A 14,575-nucleotide genomic window follows, 5' to 3' on the forward strand; every position below is an offset into this window, starting at 1 on the left:
CAATACGGTAAAGTCGAGCTTTCGTGCTCGATTACATCGAATCGAGCAAATGACGTACCAGTTCGAGCAAAATAGCTCATTTTCTACTGCTGCACAGTGGTCGTTCGAAATAATATTGTGAATAATCATATTTTATTTTTTCCTCCTTTTTCAATTTATTGACTTTCGTATGGCGATGTTAGAAATAATAAATAATTTTACTGGGTCAAAATAATTAATTTATTTAATAAGATGTGAGTTATCACAATAATACACATTCTGAATTACTTCAATCGTCCAATCAAACTTAAATAAATGATCGGCAGTTATCAATCTTCTCTCCAACGTGATATTTTCATACTTTTTACCGCCGATTTAACCACGAATTGGATGCAACATTTCCGATAGCTAAATTTTTACATGCACCGCTTCGCTGTGCGTTTATTCGTAGGATGGATTGTTGTAGTTTTAGAGCGGGGGGATTATTCGCACTTCTAATGGTTCGCTTCGTATTGCATGCTGCACGTTAGTTTAAAGAGCGAACAAAAACACACAACAGTTCCCGTTCGAAAAGTTGACCAATCTCGCAATTGAAATAAAAGGAACTGTTCAAATTCCTAAGCTCCATTGATGGGGCGCTACCGCCGCCGTTCGCCTTTGACGGTTTTGCGTTTTTCTTTCTTCTCTTCACGAAGCTGGCGCTGTTTTTCTCTATCCTGTTTATCCTTTTCTTTTTTCAGCTGACTTTCCAGTTTGGCCTGCTCTCGTTTCTCCCGCGCCAGTGCTTGAACGTCCGAAAAGTTGGTATTTTTTACCAGTTTCGGATCGGAACTGGTTGCTCCTTCTTCATCTTCCTCGTCTGGTTCGCTTTCAGAGAGCTAAAAGTAATGTACATCTCATAGTATATTAATTTGTTCTTTTAATCGAAAAAAATGAGCCTACCTGGCTGTATTGTGACAGAATCTGTTCCTTGATTCTTCGTTCCTCTTCGGTGTATTCTCGTTCTACCTTTGTAGCTAACTTTTGTCCTTCCAGTAATTTGGCTAACTGCACTTCCACGTCGAGCTTGGGCTTGGAAGCTTCTGCCTCTTGACTATGACAAGTCATCCACTTGTCGAGGATCTCTTTGATGAAAGGCTCCAGATCTGTTTCCTATCGTAGGTAGATATTTACCAGCACCATCATTGATGCCATTGGGACAGAAATAGCCGATGTGTTAGTTGGTTTTGCTAATTTTATACTCATCACACCACCATTCTAACATGCACGATGGATTGATGACCCGTTTTCCCCCGCCCCTTACAATCTTTACGGCATGCACCAAATTCGGTTAAACAAAACGTACAATGATTGCGCTAAGGATACCCTCCAAAGCTTCCACTTTTTCCTCGTTGTTTTCATCTCCTTCCAGGATACCGGTAATGTATGATCCGAATACGCTGACATCTGCCTTCGAAGCCCGCAGTTTAGAGCTGAGCCAACTGTTAAACTCGTCCACCGCAGTCATCTCGGTTGTAGAATTTGGTCTGGCTATAATTGTTGGTGGTGATTTGTCTTGATGTATCCCAAAAAATTTTACGTGAAAATTAAGAATTTCTCCTCGCTTCACACACACATTCTTTTTGTTGACATCGTTGACAGTTTTCAAACGTATATAGATGACGGTTCAGTACTCGTAACTTGTTATTCTATGGGACTTTGGAACAGAAGTTTGACGTTCAGTAATGAACCGCAGCCTATAACTGCATTGTTGTGATGTTGTTGAGAACAATACAGGGTGATTGTTATTTTATTCATAATTAATATATTTTAATCATAATTTTGCATAAAATCTTCAATCAACCAACAGATTTTGTCTTCCAAAATGTTCAGTATGGACCACAAAATGCTGTTACCATGGCTGATTATAGCGACTTGATTCCAAAATTTGAATCATAAAAATTCGACACAATTTATGAGAAAAATCTCATGTTAAAGTTTTCTGTATACATTTAGTGACTTAATCAATAATCACATAATTTCCAGCTTTGTTTTGCATATTAATCGGATTAATTTCGGCAACGCATATCATACTGAAATAACACAATTCACAGTAGCATAATAAGAGCTTCTTCCACTTAATTTGCTACCGCTAATCAGAGTACACGCTGAACGATGGTTCAGTATCATGTCATTGTGATCTTTTGTTTCTTGATCATGCATGGTTAACTAGGTAAAGTCAGTTCACCAATCCTTTGATCAGTGACACAGTATAAAGAAGTGTTTTGGAAAGGAAAGGATATTCAAATGATTTTAGACAAACCTATGTAGAGGCTAAAAATATAAAAGGATGGGCTTTTTCAGGACAAAAACACCGATCAAATCATTGCAGAGATCAACAAATCTTCGCTAACCGCTGAAAGAATATCGCAGGCATACCAGCCAAACCAACATGCTTTCTCGCTTTGGCAGGTTTGATTGTTCATAAGACAGAACGAGAAGATATGTTGATATTGCTAGTTGGGAGTAAAACAAAGGACATAGAAAACGAATTAATTCTGATTTGCATCGTCTAAACATACCTTAAGTTGGGACATAAACTCACATTTTTAGTATGAGTAAAATGTATAATGGAGTTATGTATTTTATTATTATGAAAAACCTGTACGTAAAACACAACATGCGTGCGTTGTATTATGCTCTATTCAATATCTCCAATAATATTTAAATAAGTAATATTGCAAAATCATGGAAAGAAAATTATGTTATTAAGCGCTAGGGATTACAAGCGCAGCATTGTTTTGCAAGAAGCACGAAACGCACAAAATCATTGAAGTGCGTTCGGCTTTTTCGTGCTTTCTCTTTTGCTCCCATCCGAATGAATGGTTTCGTGGTCGCTAGCTTCGGGTTTCGTATCGCGCTGAGCCGAACCACTCGGCTCTCTGGTCGGGCCACCGCTACAACACAACAAACAGTTGTGCGTCAGTTTTATTTTATTTTGCGCGACGGCCGGTGAACGTGCCGCAGCAGAACGCATCACGCAAATCATCCGTTTCGAAGCTCGCCGTCGAACGGAGATCTCGTAAAAAAGCGCCGGGGATTAAAACTGCTCTACTTGTGAGTTTTATTGGTCGAAAAATGCAAACTACTGTACTGTAGTTTTGGTTAAAACAATAAAACGCGAATTAAACAGCAGTGTGATCAAGATGTAAGTGAGTTGAAAAATTAAAAGTAAGAAATCATTCATAATTCTGTGCAGTGTGTGTGTCTGTGTGTACGGTGAAGTGGTGGCAATCTTAAACGAAAATATCCGCCAAGCCGGTGCATAAGCTCAATCGTATATGATCGCTGCTGAAGTTACAGTTCAATTTTGAATTTTATGTCGATCAGTTCGAGCATATACAGCGAATAATAATAAGTGCGTGTACACCCCGGAATCGTGCTAATCGTGTGCTGTAGTATCTTCTTCAACATTCCATTGTTGTATCGTTGTTGCGTGCGAGTCAGTGACCACATTGGGCCACGCTGGGGCCCACCAGACGCAAAGAAGCAACAACAAACATTTGAAAAAAGCTTGCCATCGGCCGGGGCGAAGGAGAGAGCATAAATCAAAAAGGTTTGTTCACTTTATTTGCCGTTGTCCGGGTTCTCTTGAGTACAAAAAAAAAAACAGATTTTCTTCCTATCTGCCTTTCCCATCTGCGTTCGTACTGGAATGTGTTTTCTTTGTGTTGTGATCGAAGAAAAAAAAATTGGTAGAATGAAAACAAGAACCGCGGTGAATAATAATCAAAACAAACCAACATCAAACATCAGCTTGCGGTGCAGTAAAGAAGGGAAAGGAAAACTCAATCGAGCATCGATTTGTGCAAATTAAAAACAAGACGAATCGATGGAACTGGGAAGCGAGAGAAAGAAAATAATGCATTGTGTGATAATTGACCCGTTCGATTGCGGTTTCACGCTGGCCTTATGGAGTTGGATGCACTTCGATGTTGCATTAGCTATGGTTACTGCGATGATTTCTTGAGCTGCGTACTGTGAGGTTACCATGGAGATTGGAGAGAAATTGCTCGATTTGTTTTTTTTTTTAAATTGAATTGAAGTGGTGAAGTAAGTAAAACGAAACTATCATCTGACACGACACGATCTCCATAAGATCGATCACTAACATTTCGGTGTTTCGGCCGGCATAAAACCGGCATAAAAGAATATCGCAACATATTGGGAACTTTAAAATCTCAAGAGTATAATGCTGATCGAAGTTCGAAGGAAAATCAGCAGAACTGTATTTTAAATTTTTAACGACTCATGCCAAAAAGAAAGACAGAAACAAGATGTAATTTTTGCATCCAATTGTTGCAATAAAGTTTTATCCAAAATCCAAAACGATTTGTGAACGACTTCTGCGAACGCCAACTGTTCAACAAATGTACAACACATGGTTTGCACTGGCGCTGGAATGTGCCTCTGGTGCCATTTTACTTCCGCTTCTCGTTTGTCGTTCATCTGTTTTCTTCCGGTAGTAGAAAATATGTCCCGGGAGAGGTTCAGGCGGGCTTCTGTGGTAAATTTTCTGCACCATACATCTCATCGTTTCCATGCCAACTCGGATGGGCTAAAGAAAGCGAAAGAGGCACATTTCGCATGTTTCGGCATTCGATGAAAGGCCAACCGTACAAAAAAAAACCCCCGATCCCGGACTGTGCGTGGCCCCGAAAATCAAACAGTAGAGTGGTTTGGAGAATGGAAGGAACAAAAAAAAAAAGAAAGGAAAGCCAAATACCAGCCCAAAGGGAAAAAGAAAAACCAAACGGGGAAAGAAGCGCATATGGAACTGGGCCACGAAAACGAAAAGCAAAAGAAAGTAATTCTTTATTTCTCTCTCTTTCTCGTCTCCAGTTTTCATACATTTGGAAATACACATTTCGTACATATTTTTCTGCCATACGCCTTTTGCTTCCTTATTATTCCTTTTTTTTCTTTTCGATGGCCATTTTTATGCACTTTACGCATCGTGTTCGGGTTTTTTGGGGAGAGCCAGGCCATAAAAATGTTATAGTTTCCACTTTTTTCCATCTGCCCCGCCAATACTACTGTTGCAATCGTTTGATGCGCAATGGGCACGTCGCGTTGTTGTACTACGTCGTTTTATCATTCAGTTTTGTTTTCCCAAATATCGAACGAAACATATGTGTGTCTGAAAATTCAGCAATGAAAATGGTTGGTCGTAAATGGCGCTTATCAGAAATTTCCATCTTTCCGGAAAAATTGGAAAAGAAAGACACTTAATCCATCGACGCGGGAAGCGTTTGCTTTCTTTGCGTTTTTTTAGTTGGGTTTCATATGTGGATATCACCGTCACAAGTCGTTTGTCAGACAATTGTGATTTTTTTGAGAAGTTTGTTTGGAATCCAATGATTTGTTGATTTGCTTTGCATTTCAAACAATTTTGCCGCAAAGTTCGTTGATTGGGGACAGCTTTTTTGGTCTTACATTTTGTGACGTTTTTAAATTAATTTTGTAGTCTGGTTAACTACACAGTAATTTCCACATGATAAATCCTGTTGATCGCCAAAGAAAGATCCTTTCTTTTTTTCCCACTCATGAGGAATTGGGAAATTTTAAACTTTAGCTTTACACGGACTATTTTGGGTGCAGATGGTTATAAGTTATTATTTTACTTTTACAACTTATACTAATACTTAGTATCAAATCTAATATGGATCTTAGGGAGCTTGAAAATCTTGGACATCTCTAGACTTCCTGAAGTTCTTGAGAAAGATATGAAGAAGTAGAATGGTATAGAACGTATTCTGTCCTGTAGTCTGCGGAGAAGACTGGTCCAGAGGGGAATTCCATTCACAACGTCAAGATGTTTAGATCAAAGTTTTGAAGCACGAGACGACCTAACATTTTTGACTTCACGAGATCGCGATATTCTAAGTCAATGCAATATCCAATTAGTGTTGTTAACAATAAAGCTGCACTTCAGCAATCCTGAATGTAGTCTGTAAAACCTAGTCATCTTGTTGTAGTACACCTTCCAGGTTTTACGTTTTCAATTTATCGATCACCAGTATGGATCAGTCGTTGTTACTTTTAAAAGCATCGTATATTGTACGCAAGATACCCTTGTCATCGAAATCCATGTTAGGGCTTAAGTTGACCGATCGCAGAATATTGCCATGAGGAAGGTAACCTATTGGGCATCACCTTGGGGACACATGGCAATAGAAACACGTTTGCCCATTAGCGTTACTTTGTTCCGGGTTTTGTACATAAATTCAAGGACAAATAGATTCCCTTCAGTACATGCTGCATTTGTATCATACACAGGCCCCCTTTAAACACAGTGTGTCGTCAGGCCTTTAAAAACAAAAGTTAGGAATACATTCTACGGAATGAATTTATACGCAGTGACCGCAATTCCGCAGCACGGACTGCGGCTTATCTTACTGCAACTGCTGTTCTACAGAACGCGAGTTCTTAGCACGCGACACCAAAACACAACAACCGCCCTATGTACCCCGGCTTCCCGGGGGTTTGGGGGATATGATGTGTGGCGTGGCCATAACATTACACCATTCCGACCATCGGTCATCTAATCGAGTGTCGAGCTATCGTGTGCCCAGTTTTATGTGTGTGTGTGTTTTTTTTTTGTCAAACCCCGATAACAATATTATGGAAAGCAAAACACAAGCGAAGAAGCATGATGGATTTTTATTTAAAAAGCCATGGAAGTGCGTTTGGTGTTGATTATGGTTGGCCAACTTTTGTTTAAGACAATAAAACGCAGACCGGAACGGAATCATTCAAATAAAGAAGAAGAAAAAAAGTACACAGAACCAAAATCCCCAAAAGATCCACAAAACACCCAACACACCCCCTCACTCGGGGGAAAAGTTTTAGCGCCAAGATAAAGAGCGGCCGCGCGTACACGAAATTAAGCGTTTGGTTTAAGGAAAGCATAACACAGCCAACAACGACGAAACGAAAAAGAAAAAAAATACATCGTAACCCAAATGTTCGCATCTTTGGCCCACAAAGAGATGGACAAAAACTGTTGTATAAACGCAGCAGTTTTTTTTGTTGTTCCCGCCCGATGAATGCATTTCCTCCGGTGCGTACTGAATGTCCGGTATTTTCGGGATGAAACTAGTACCAAACAAAACAAAAAAGCGCAACATTGCCACACAAAACTGATGAGCGAAATTTTCCAACTATTTTTTTCTTTCCTTTACCGGTACCGGGGAATTTTTGGGTGAGTTAGTATAGTGGCCAGAAAGGGGTGTAAGATTCATCTATGTTGCGTCTTTTTGTGTGGTGGGGTTTTGCAGTAAAATACGGCGCCCAAACAAGAGAAAGAAAAGAAAAATGTATAACACTATACCTTTTTTTTTGTTGTTGCCTGAACGGCCATAAGAAATGGTGTTTATCTTCTTTTCTTTCACCGCGAGGAGGCACCTCTTCATCGTCTGCGAACGATTCGGACGGAAAGGAATGGTGGTGAATCACGGCGTTGGAAATCTCGTAGTGGAAAACTTAAGATGTACCTGACCTAAGGCCCTTTTCTGGTTGGTGGATGGAAACGTTTTTGGGAGCACGTCTTGTTTGGAGTGTGGTTTCTAAAAGATGATATAATTATAGACACATACAAAGTTGATTTATAGTAAAAAATTAATTAAAAAGTAAATTATATACAAAAAATATAAATACTTATTTATGAACCGAATTTATATATTTGTGTATGTTATGGTGATTGGCCAATTTTCATTCTGTTTTCAATTCAGTTTTCATATTAACTTTAAGGTACGGACTACACAAACATTGGACAAAGACTCGTCCTAATGAAAATCCGTTTTTCACTTGTTTGGCCAGTTCTTAGATGTATAGACGAGCGTCGACAAATAGAACCTCAAGAAACCCGAATAAAGAAAAAAAAGTTCTGAGATATCTATAGTTGCTAAACCTCCTAGAACTCCAATGATTGCCAACAAATCTTAACATGTCAACAATTTTGACACATCTTCCATTAGTATTTTGACAGATCTTTCCTCCAAGTAAGAGGCTTTAGACATAGCTTATTAGGCCACACAGTAAGTATTGATCGCCGGGGTGATCCTAAAGGCAGAATGAATTCCCGACTTAAACTGGACTATTAAGTATTGTGGTCTGGAGAGGAGTATCCGGCGACTGCTTACTAATAAACCTAAAATTTTTATTATCCTGAACTATAGATGCCTACCTGATATAAAGATTGAAGTTATAGCGGGGCATAGAGATGCACTTATCCACAGAAATTAGCGAGTCTTTTAGATTTGACAGAATCCTGAAATACAGTCAAATTATATCAAGCAAAGACTCCCTTCTCTGATGTGTCCAGACAGTTAGTAATAAACAGAAAACCAACAAATGTCCCAAGTCACGATCACGACAGAAATCTGAAGAGTTTCCTCATTCACAGCATGAAAATGGTTGAAAATGAGAAGATCACAATAATATATCATACAATATTTTGAAGGAATTTATTTTGCCCTTCCACAAACACTTTTCAATTCATCCCATTAGCCAAAAAGTTAAGTCGAATTTACACACCCACGCTTTTGAATTGCACTGATGCCTTTTTTTTTCTTCGCCATTGGGTGATATACTCAATCATATTTCTTTTCTTTTTATATCTCTTCCTTCACCCAGCACAAGCAACCGACAAACCGAGAGTATGATTAGACGGCGTTGATTAGATGCTGCAAGCAATCGGCATTAACGAAACAAAAAGGCTACGCGAAATAATAAAAGAAAAAAAACTAAATTCTCGCGGAAGAAACCAACGTAAGGAAAGAGGTGTCCGCGCGTGATCATAAGCGCAAACCGTGTGGCGTTGATGCATAAGGTGCGCGAATGAATGCAACCGCTAGCGCATGCAGCACGTGCACAGCTGTATAGTAACCGCGCGTTACCGATAGTGACGATCATTGATAGCCAGGCGAAGCTATAATACCTTGAGCCGGGTGGAAAATAATGCAAATGGATAGTGAAAACCATTAAAGCAACCAAGACCCCGGAACGAGCAGAGCAAAAAAAAATCCAACCCCCAAAGGTGTGTTGCGCAGTGCGGTCTCTTCAGTCAAAGACAAAAAGGAAAGGCCCGGAAAAAGTTCCCAAAAAAGAAGAAAATCGAAACGCGCACCAGATAGTGGTGTGATCATCCACCCGGTTTGATTGGATTGATGGTGGTAAAATGGAGAAAAGAAACCACTCCGAAAGTGTACTGTCTGGGGGCAGTTCGCAGCAACGGCTTATCAGCGAATTGGCATCAGAAAATGATGATTAAATAACGATTCGAACGAAAAATTATCAGTGTACGAGCAAGTGAAAAAAAAGCGTGGCAACAAAAGAGCGATCAAAGCAACACGCGGGGTTGGAAACGCGTTGCTAAGCTAGCGAAGAAGGAGATAAATATTGAAGCTTCTTTTTCAACATTTCTACAGTCGACATATTTGCCTTCAAGGGTACTGTCTATTTACGGAAGCTGGACGATGTGATGAGTTGTGCCCTACCACTGTTATACCAGATTGTTAGCGTTCGACTGGCAAAGTGTCCTATAAGTGGTCACCTCGTTAATCTCACAGAGTCGTAGTGTAAAATCGCAAATCGTGTCCAGTAAATTTCCCTTTCCGATCCGGAAGTGTTGTGCTGCCGGATTTTATGGCAAGCAAAAAAAAAGTGTGATAGATCTTAAACGAAGCAACATTTGAAGAGGTTCTTTCGTACCCAAAACTAAAGGGTCTTTAATACTGTTAGCGCAAGTGTCGTTCAAGTGTGCAATTAAGAAGTGAAGAAGTGCATCCAGAAGTGGTGAAGAGAATCCGCTCGATCGGTTGTTTGTCGCAGACAAACTTGTTTGCCTCTGGAGGCGAAAGGTGTATAATCAACTGCAAAGTTAACGAAATCTGGCACAGGAAAATAATTGCCAAAAATCGGGAGTGAGTGCTCGAAAAAAAAGAAGAAAGAGTAGTGTTTTTGTGAAGTGTCAGATTTGAGGTGCGTTTACTTGTGGCGTAAAACTGGTGAAAGCGTAAGAGGAAGAGAATTCTTTTTACTTCACCTTGGCAGCGGTAACCCATCTTGACGTGCGCGCAGCTCCGTTTAGTTGTTCTCCGGGCCCGGGACAGGACGAAAATCCGTTCAAGGTGTCGCTCAACGGGAAAATGCGGGTCACGTCGGAATCGAATTCCGGCCCGCCTAGCCGTACACCATCCATCATGGACAGCCCGACGCTGGTACGCGTCGAACGGGCCCGTTTGCGCCAGGAAGCGGACAGCAACGGGCAGCGACCGGGTAGCGGCCAACGCGAGGACAGTCTCGAGCGCTGTCTGCTCGATCCGAAGGTGAGTGTTTTCGTGTGCAAAGGAAATGCAAGATGAGACAAGCGGTACGACGATAACCGAAAAGGCCTTCACCAATTTAGGTGCGGGATTTACTTGTCATGGCGGTAACGTTTACCGACTATCGGTTCAGTTTGTTTATGCTACCTTATCCATTTACACCGGGGTACGGTGGCAGCTAGTAAAAGGGGTTTTCCCGCGTGTGAGCGAGAGAACAGAACGTGCTGTTTGGATCGGTTTTGCTTTACAGATGGCACGAGTCAGGTTTTGGACATATCTGGCAGACGAAATGTTGTGACTGGCACAAGGATATCTTTTATGGTGTAAATTTTTCTACATCATACACAAATCACCAACGGTTGTGTCCGTTGGTCGTGTGCTGCATACAGTTGATTTGAAATTGACAAGCGAGGTTAACATATTTACTTTGGAAGGGTTTTTTTATACTTTAAAGACGATCGTATATGTTACAAAGAAAATACCTTTTTCACAAAAAGGAAGTCTTGCAGAAAAGAAAATATTCACTTAATAATGGTATGTCACCGAATATGATTGTTTATGTGCGTGTCGTTTAGGTGTCGCTCGAATAGTAGAGTTGGTAATGTACGGTTCAGCAATGCGCGGAGAGTGGAGTTCAAATCTCATTCAGTCTCCTTCTTCACATCATTATATACCATTGATTTTTCCGCTATTTCTCTCTGAAGATCTCTCTGCTCTGAGAGCTCTGAAGGAGATCTCTTAACTTACTGAGAGAGCTCCTTTCCCATTACGATTTCGCAAATAATTAAAAAAACATGGTACTGTAAGTTTAGCTATAAAAGACAAATATCCTTTAGTTAAATAAATCTCAGCTAAATGAAATCCACAGCTATTAATTAATTGAAACGAAAATGATCGCAAGCTGTCAAACTCTTACTTTTGATCGATAGTAATGCAAATATTTAGACAACAAGATACTAGATCTTTTTTTCAAAAAATAAATGTTCCCTTATTGTTTCTACGCTGCCAAGACACAGTCCCAAACTATAGTTGTTTAGAACCAAATAGGAAGAAAAAGATAAACAATAAATTTATATCAATTTTCCAATAAGCTAAAGAACGCCTTCATGTTGCAAAACCTTCTGGTGTGGAACTTCTCAATTAAATATTTATGAAATATAAAATATAAAAAAAACTGTTTCGTAAAGCTCAATGTTGTTTAACAGTTGTGAAACCGGAAGTTAAATTGCTTACATTAATATAATCAAACATTATTCTGGTCCCAAAAAATCTAGTCCCCATTAGCCAGGAATGCATTGCATTATTTGTAATCTGGTTTTGTGCTTGTGTTTTTTTGTTTGTTAATTGATTCGCTGACAATGCCCAAGAATGTTTCCGCCGCCAATCGATCCAGCGACCTTCGCGGTCGGTCAAATGGGTCACTTCCTATCGCACGCATTATCAGCCGACGGAAGCCGCCGGTCCTGTACCAGCAAACAAACAAATGCCCTCACCCCCCAGAACGAAACGACCAAAAGCCGTTTCGTGTGCTGCTCAGCCATGCGTTTAATATAGAAATTTTACGAGGCGCTATTAGTAATCCACAATCGTTTGTCATCACGTAGAGTCGGTGGATTTGGAAACGTAAAAGAAAAAACATTGCATTCGGGGGTTTGTTCATTGCAAAACTCACCCCCTCGCATTAAGCAGAGTGTAAATAGCTTTTAACACACGTTGCCAAAGGGTGTGGGGGTTGTTACTCATTGCTACCTTTGTAAGTATTTCGCGTTTATTTCATCGCCATTTTTTCTGTTATTCTTATAATGCGAACCTGCGTTATCATACCGCGGTGTATTCGCACCCCCTGCTAGCATCATCATTGGCCCTGGCCTCCATAAAAGTGAAGTGGAACTTCAGCGCATGATGCATGCTGATGACGACGAGTGCGCCATTACACCTTCACCAGCCGGGAGATGAGTGTGAAGGTGTGAGTTAACAAAAACAACAACAAAAAACACTCACAAAAAATCGCGATTTCCGTTGGCTGCTGCTGCAACCTTTCCGTTGTGTTGGGACAGGAAATGGATATGGGGGGGGGGGGGGTTGAATAGCGGCAACAAACAAAAAAATAAGAAAAATGAATTGCCTTCCACGAAATGGAATGATACCAGTGGTGATGGCATTTTGTTGCGTTTAATGGCAGGGCAGGGTCATCGGGCACAATTACGCGGGGTTGTTTGGAGTAATTATTAAGATAACAATTGTAAAAGATGATACCATAGTTTGTACTACGTTGCTTTAAAATGCCGTGCAAAATCTGTTGTTCGCTTGTCGTTAACCAACCAAAACGGTACGTCGTAGAGAAAATTTGATAAAAATGAAGAAACATTGTTATTACTGGTGAAGCACTTCATTGATTTATTGAGAAGTATTCGTTTATGGTTTACTTCTTTTGGGGTAACGACCTACAAGGGGTTGGTTTATCAATCGTAAAACTACCCTCAAGCTGACTGTTTTATTTTACACGTTTCTTGAAGTCTTGTTTAGTGTGTTTTTCTTAAACATGTGTTTTATCCAAAAATATTTTTTTATAAATGGTTTATTTTGGAAATTTATTTTTCTAAACACGTACAGTTCAGTGTTTTATATATCTCGTCCACTATTATGATGCTATGTGTGTCATAATTTTCATAGTTTTGTAGAATTGTTAAAAAAAAACAAACACATAATCAACAACCAAAACAAGAACATTTAAAAGGTGAATAAACGGTTTCGGCTCGTGGGCCCTCCGACGATACGCAATCATCACGTTCAACGATGGTCCAGTCCAGCCCAAACGTTGCCTGTAAATATTTGGCTTGATTGTGCACGCGGCTTTTGCCTGGCTAGAGGTTTGCCGTGGCGAAGACACTATACTCCAATGTGGACACACAAAACCGTTGCGCATCGGTTACACATGTTGCACGGTTTCTGCCTCAGTCCGACGAGCATTCAGCACCTGAACCGGCACCACCACGGTGAAAGGGAATGAGTAATCTTTGGCCAGCCTGTAAGTGTCAACTTAAACTTGCTAATTGCTCGCATCGTTGCCTGTTTGGCGTAGATCAAACCGGCCCCTAGCGAGAGGACGCGATCGCGAAAGTGGAAAAATTGTTGTGTTCATACAAAACAATGCACACACACACACACACACACACACAGCAGCCACCCTTATGGCCGGTTTAACTTTCGAAGTGGGAAAGCGAAACAAAACAAACGCAAAAAGAAAGAAAACAAAAACGAAGAGAAACAAGGAAAGATTTACAGGAAAAAAACAACGAAGAACCTACTACATTAAACCGCATGTTACTATCGGTGGGGGTAATTAATTGGTGTAATGTTTTGATTTAGTGTAGTCGGTAAGAAAGCTGACGGTGTGGCTCTGAGCTGTGACAAGGCTTTACGTGCATCGGTTGTTTCAAGGTAGAAAGTAACTTCATGCAACTCTGATTGAGTTAGTTAGTACGAGTATGAGGGAAATCCTTAACTCTTGGAACATGAGTAAGTTGTGCTGTTAAACTGCATTTTTTTGCTAATAAGAACATTGTTTTATTGCAGTAAATTGTATACAATGTTGAAGATAACTAATATTTATTTTTTGCTTGTTTTATTGTGACATTAAGAACTTAAAAGGTTTTGGTCTTCCATTTCTGGATGTCCTGGACTTTATTTACTCGTATCAGGATAGTCGGTTCTGTCTACGAGGGTTGATAATTTCCTCAAAACTCAAAACTCAAAACCAGAGCAAGTCACGAGTGATTTACGTTTTGAGGAAAACCTAGCCTATTTACAAAAATCTCAAAATTCCACCATGAGCAATTGTTTGTGAGATCAAATTTGAAGAAAACCTCAAACGACCACGGAGACTTTGGTTTTGAGAAGCTTTATGAGGTGTTTGAGTGACGAAGGAATTTTGAAGTAAAGGCTCACCTTTACGCGGTTTGAGACGCTTTTTGAGGGGTTTTGAGTTAGTGAGGAAGTTTGAGGAAAAGTCTCAAATGGCCCCGCGCCTTATTACTAGTAGGAAATTGATTTGACACTTTTTGGATAATATTTGAAGTTAGTATTCTGTGCCAGACATGACTTAGTAGTCAGTTTCGGAGATGGTAGATGAACCAAGATAAAGATGAGGGCTTATCAGAAATAGGATTGACGGCAAGTCCCAATGTCCATGAGTATGTCTATGAGCATGTCTCTCTCAATATGTCTGT

General features: G+C 40.1%; 2 protein-coding genes across 4 annotated transcripts in view; one reads left to right on the forward strand and one right to left on the reverse strand.

Moving 5' to 3' along the window:
* Window positions 1-388: 388 nt before the first annotated feature.
* Window positions 389-1,655, reverse strand: LOC125761629 (coiled-coil domain-containing protein 43). Its single transcript, XM_049422952.1, has 3 exons — window positions 1,325-1,655; window positions 922-1,131; window positions 389-857 (listed from the first exon to the last, which is right to left on the reverse strand). Exons 1-3 carry the CDS (start codon window positions 1,484-1,486, stop codon window positions 618-620), a joined length of 612 nt encoding a protein of 203 aa, XP_049278909.1. The 5' UTR covers window positions 1,487-1,655; the 3' UTR covers window positions 389-617.
* Window positions 1,656-2,845: 1,190 nt separating this feature from the next.
* LOC125762525 (probable serine/threonine-protein kinase clkA) overlaps window positions 2,846-14,575 on the forward strand; it is a 99,179-nt gene continuing 87,449 nt past the window's right edge. The window contains exons 1-2 of one of the 3 annotated variants that reach the window (XM_049424715.1): window positions 2,846-3,574; window positions 8,656-10,349. In XM_049424715.1, the coding sequence (XP_049280672.1) occupies window positions 10,170-10,349 (180 nt within the window). In that variant the 5' untranslated portion in view covers window positions 2,846-3,574; window positions 8,656-10,169. Of the gene's footprint in view, window positions 3,575-8,655; window positions 10,350-14,575 lie in introns of those variants that run through there. The other 2 variants (XM_049424716.1, XM_049424717.1) reach the window with 2 other exon arrangements.

The sequence above is a fragment of the Anopheles funestus genome, chromosome 2RL, assembly GCF_943734845.2.
Source record: "Anopheles funestus chromosome 2RL, idAnoFuneDA-416_04, whole genome shotgun sequence".
Taxonomy (NCBI): Eukaryota; Metazoa; Arthropoda; class Insecta; order Diptera; family Culicidae; genus Anopheles; species Anopheles funestus.

Bases quoted from the DNA above. Each gene is read 5' to 3' on its own strand.
- LOC125761629 (XM_049422952.1), bottom strand. From the start codon at position 1,486: ATGACTGCGGTGGACGAGTTTAACAGTTGGCTCAGCTCTAAACTGCGG. The intron at 1,132-1,324 runs GTACGTTTTGTT...TACCTACGATAG, and splicing joins GTATCCTTAGCGCAATCATT to GAAACAGATCTGGAGCCTTT. The intron at 858-921 runs GTAGGCTCATTT...CATTACTTTTAG, and splicing joins TTCTGTCACAATACAGCCAG to CTCTCTGAAAGCGAACCAGA.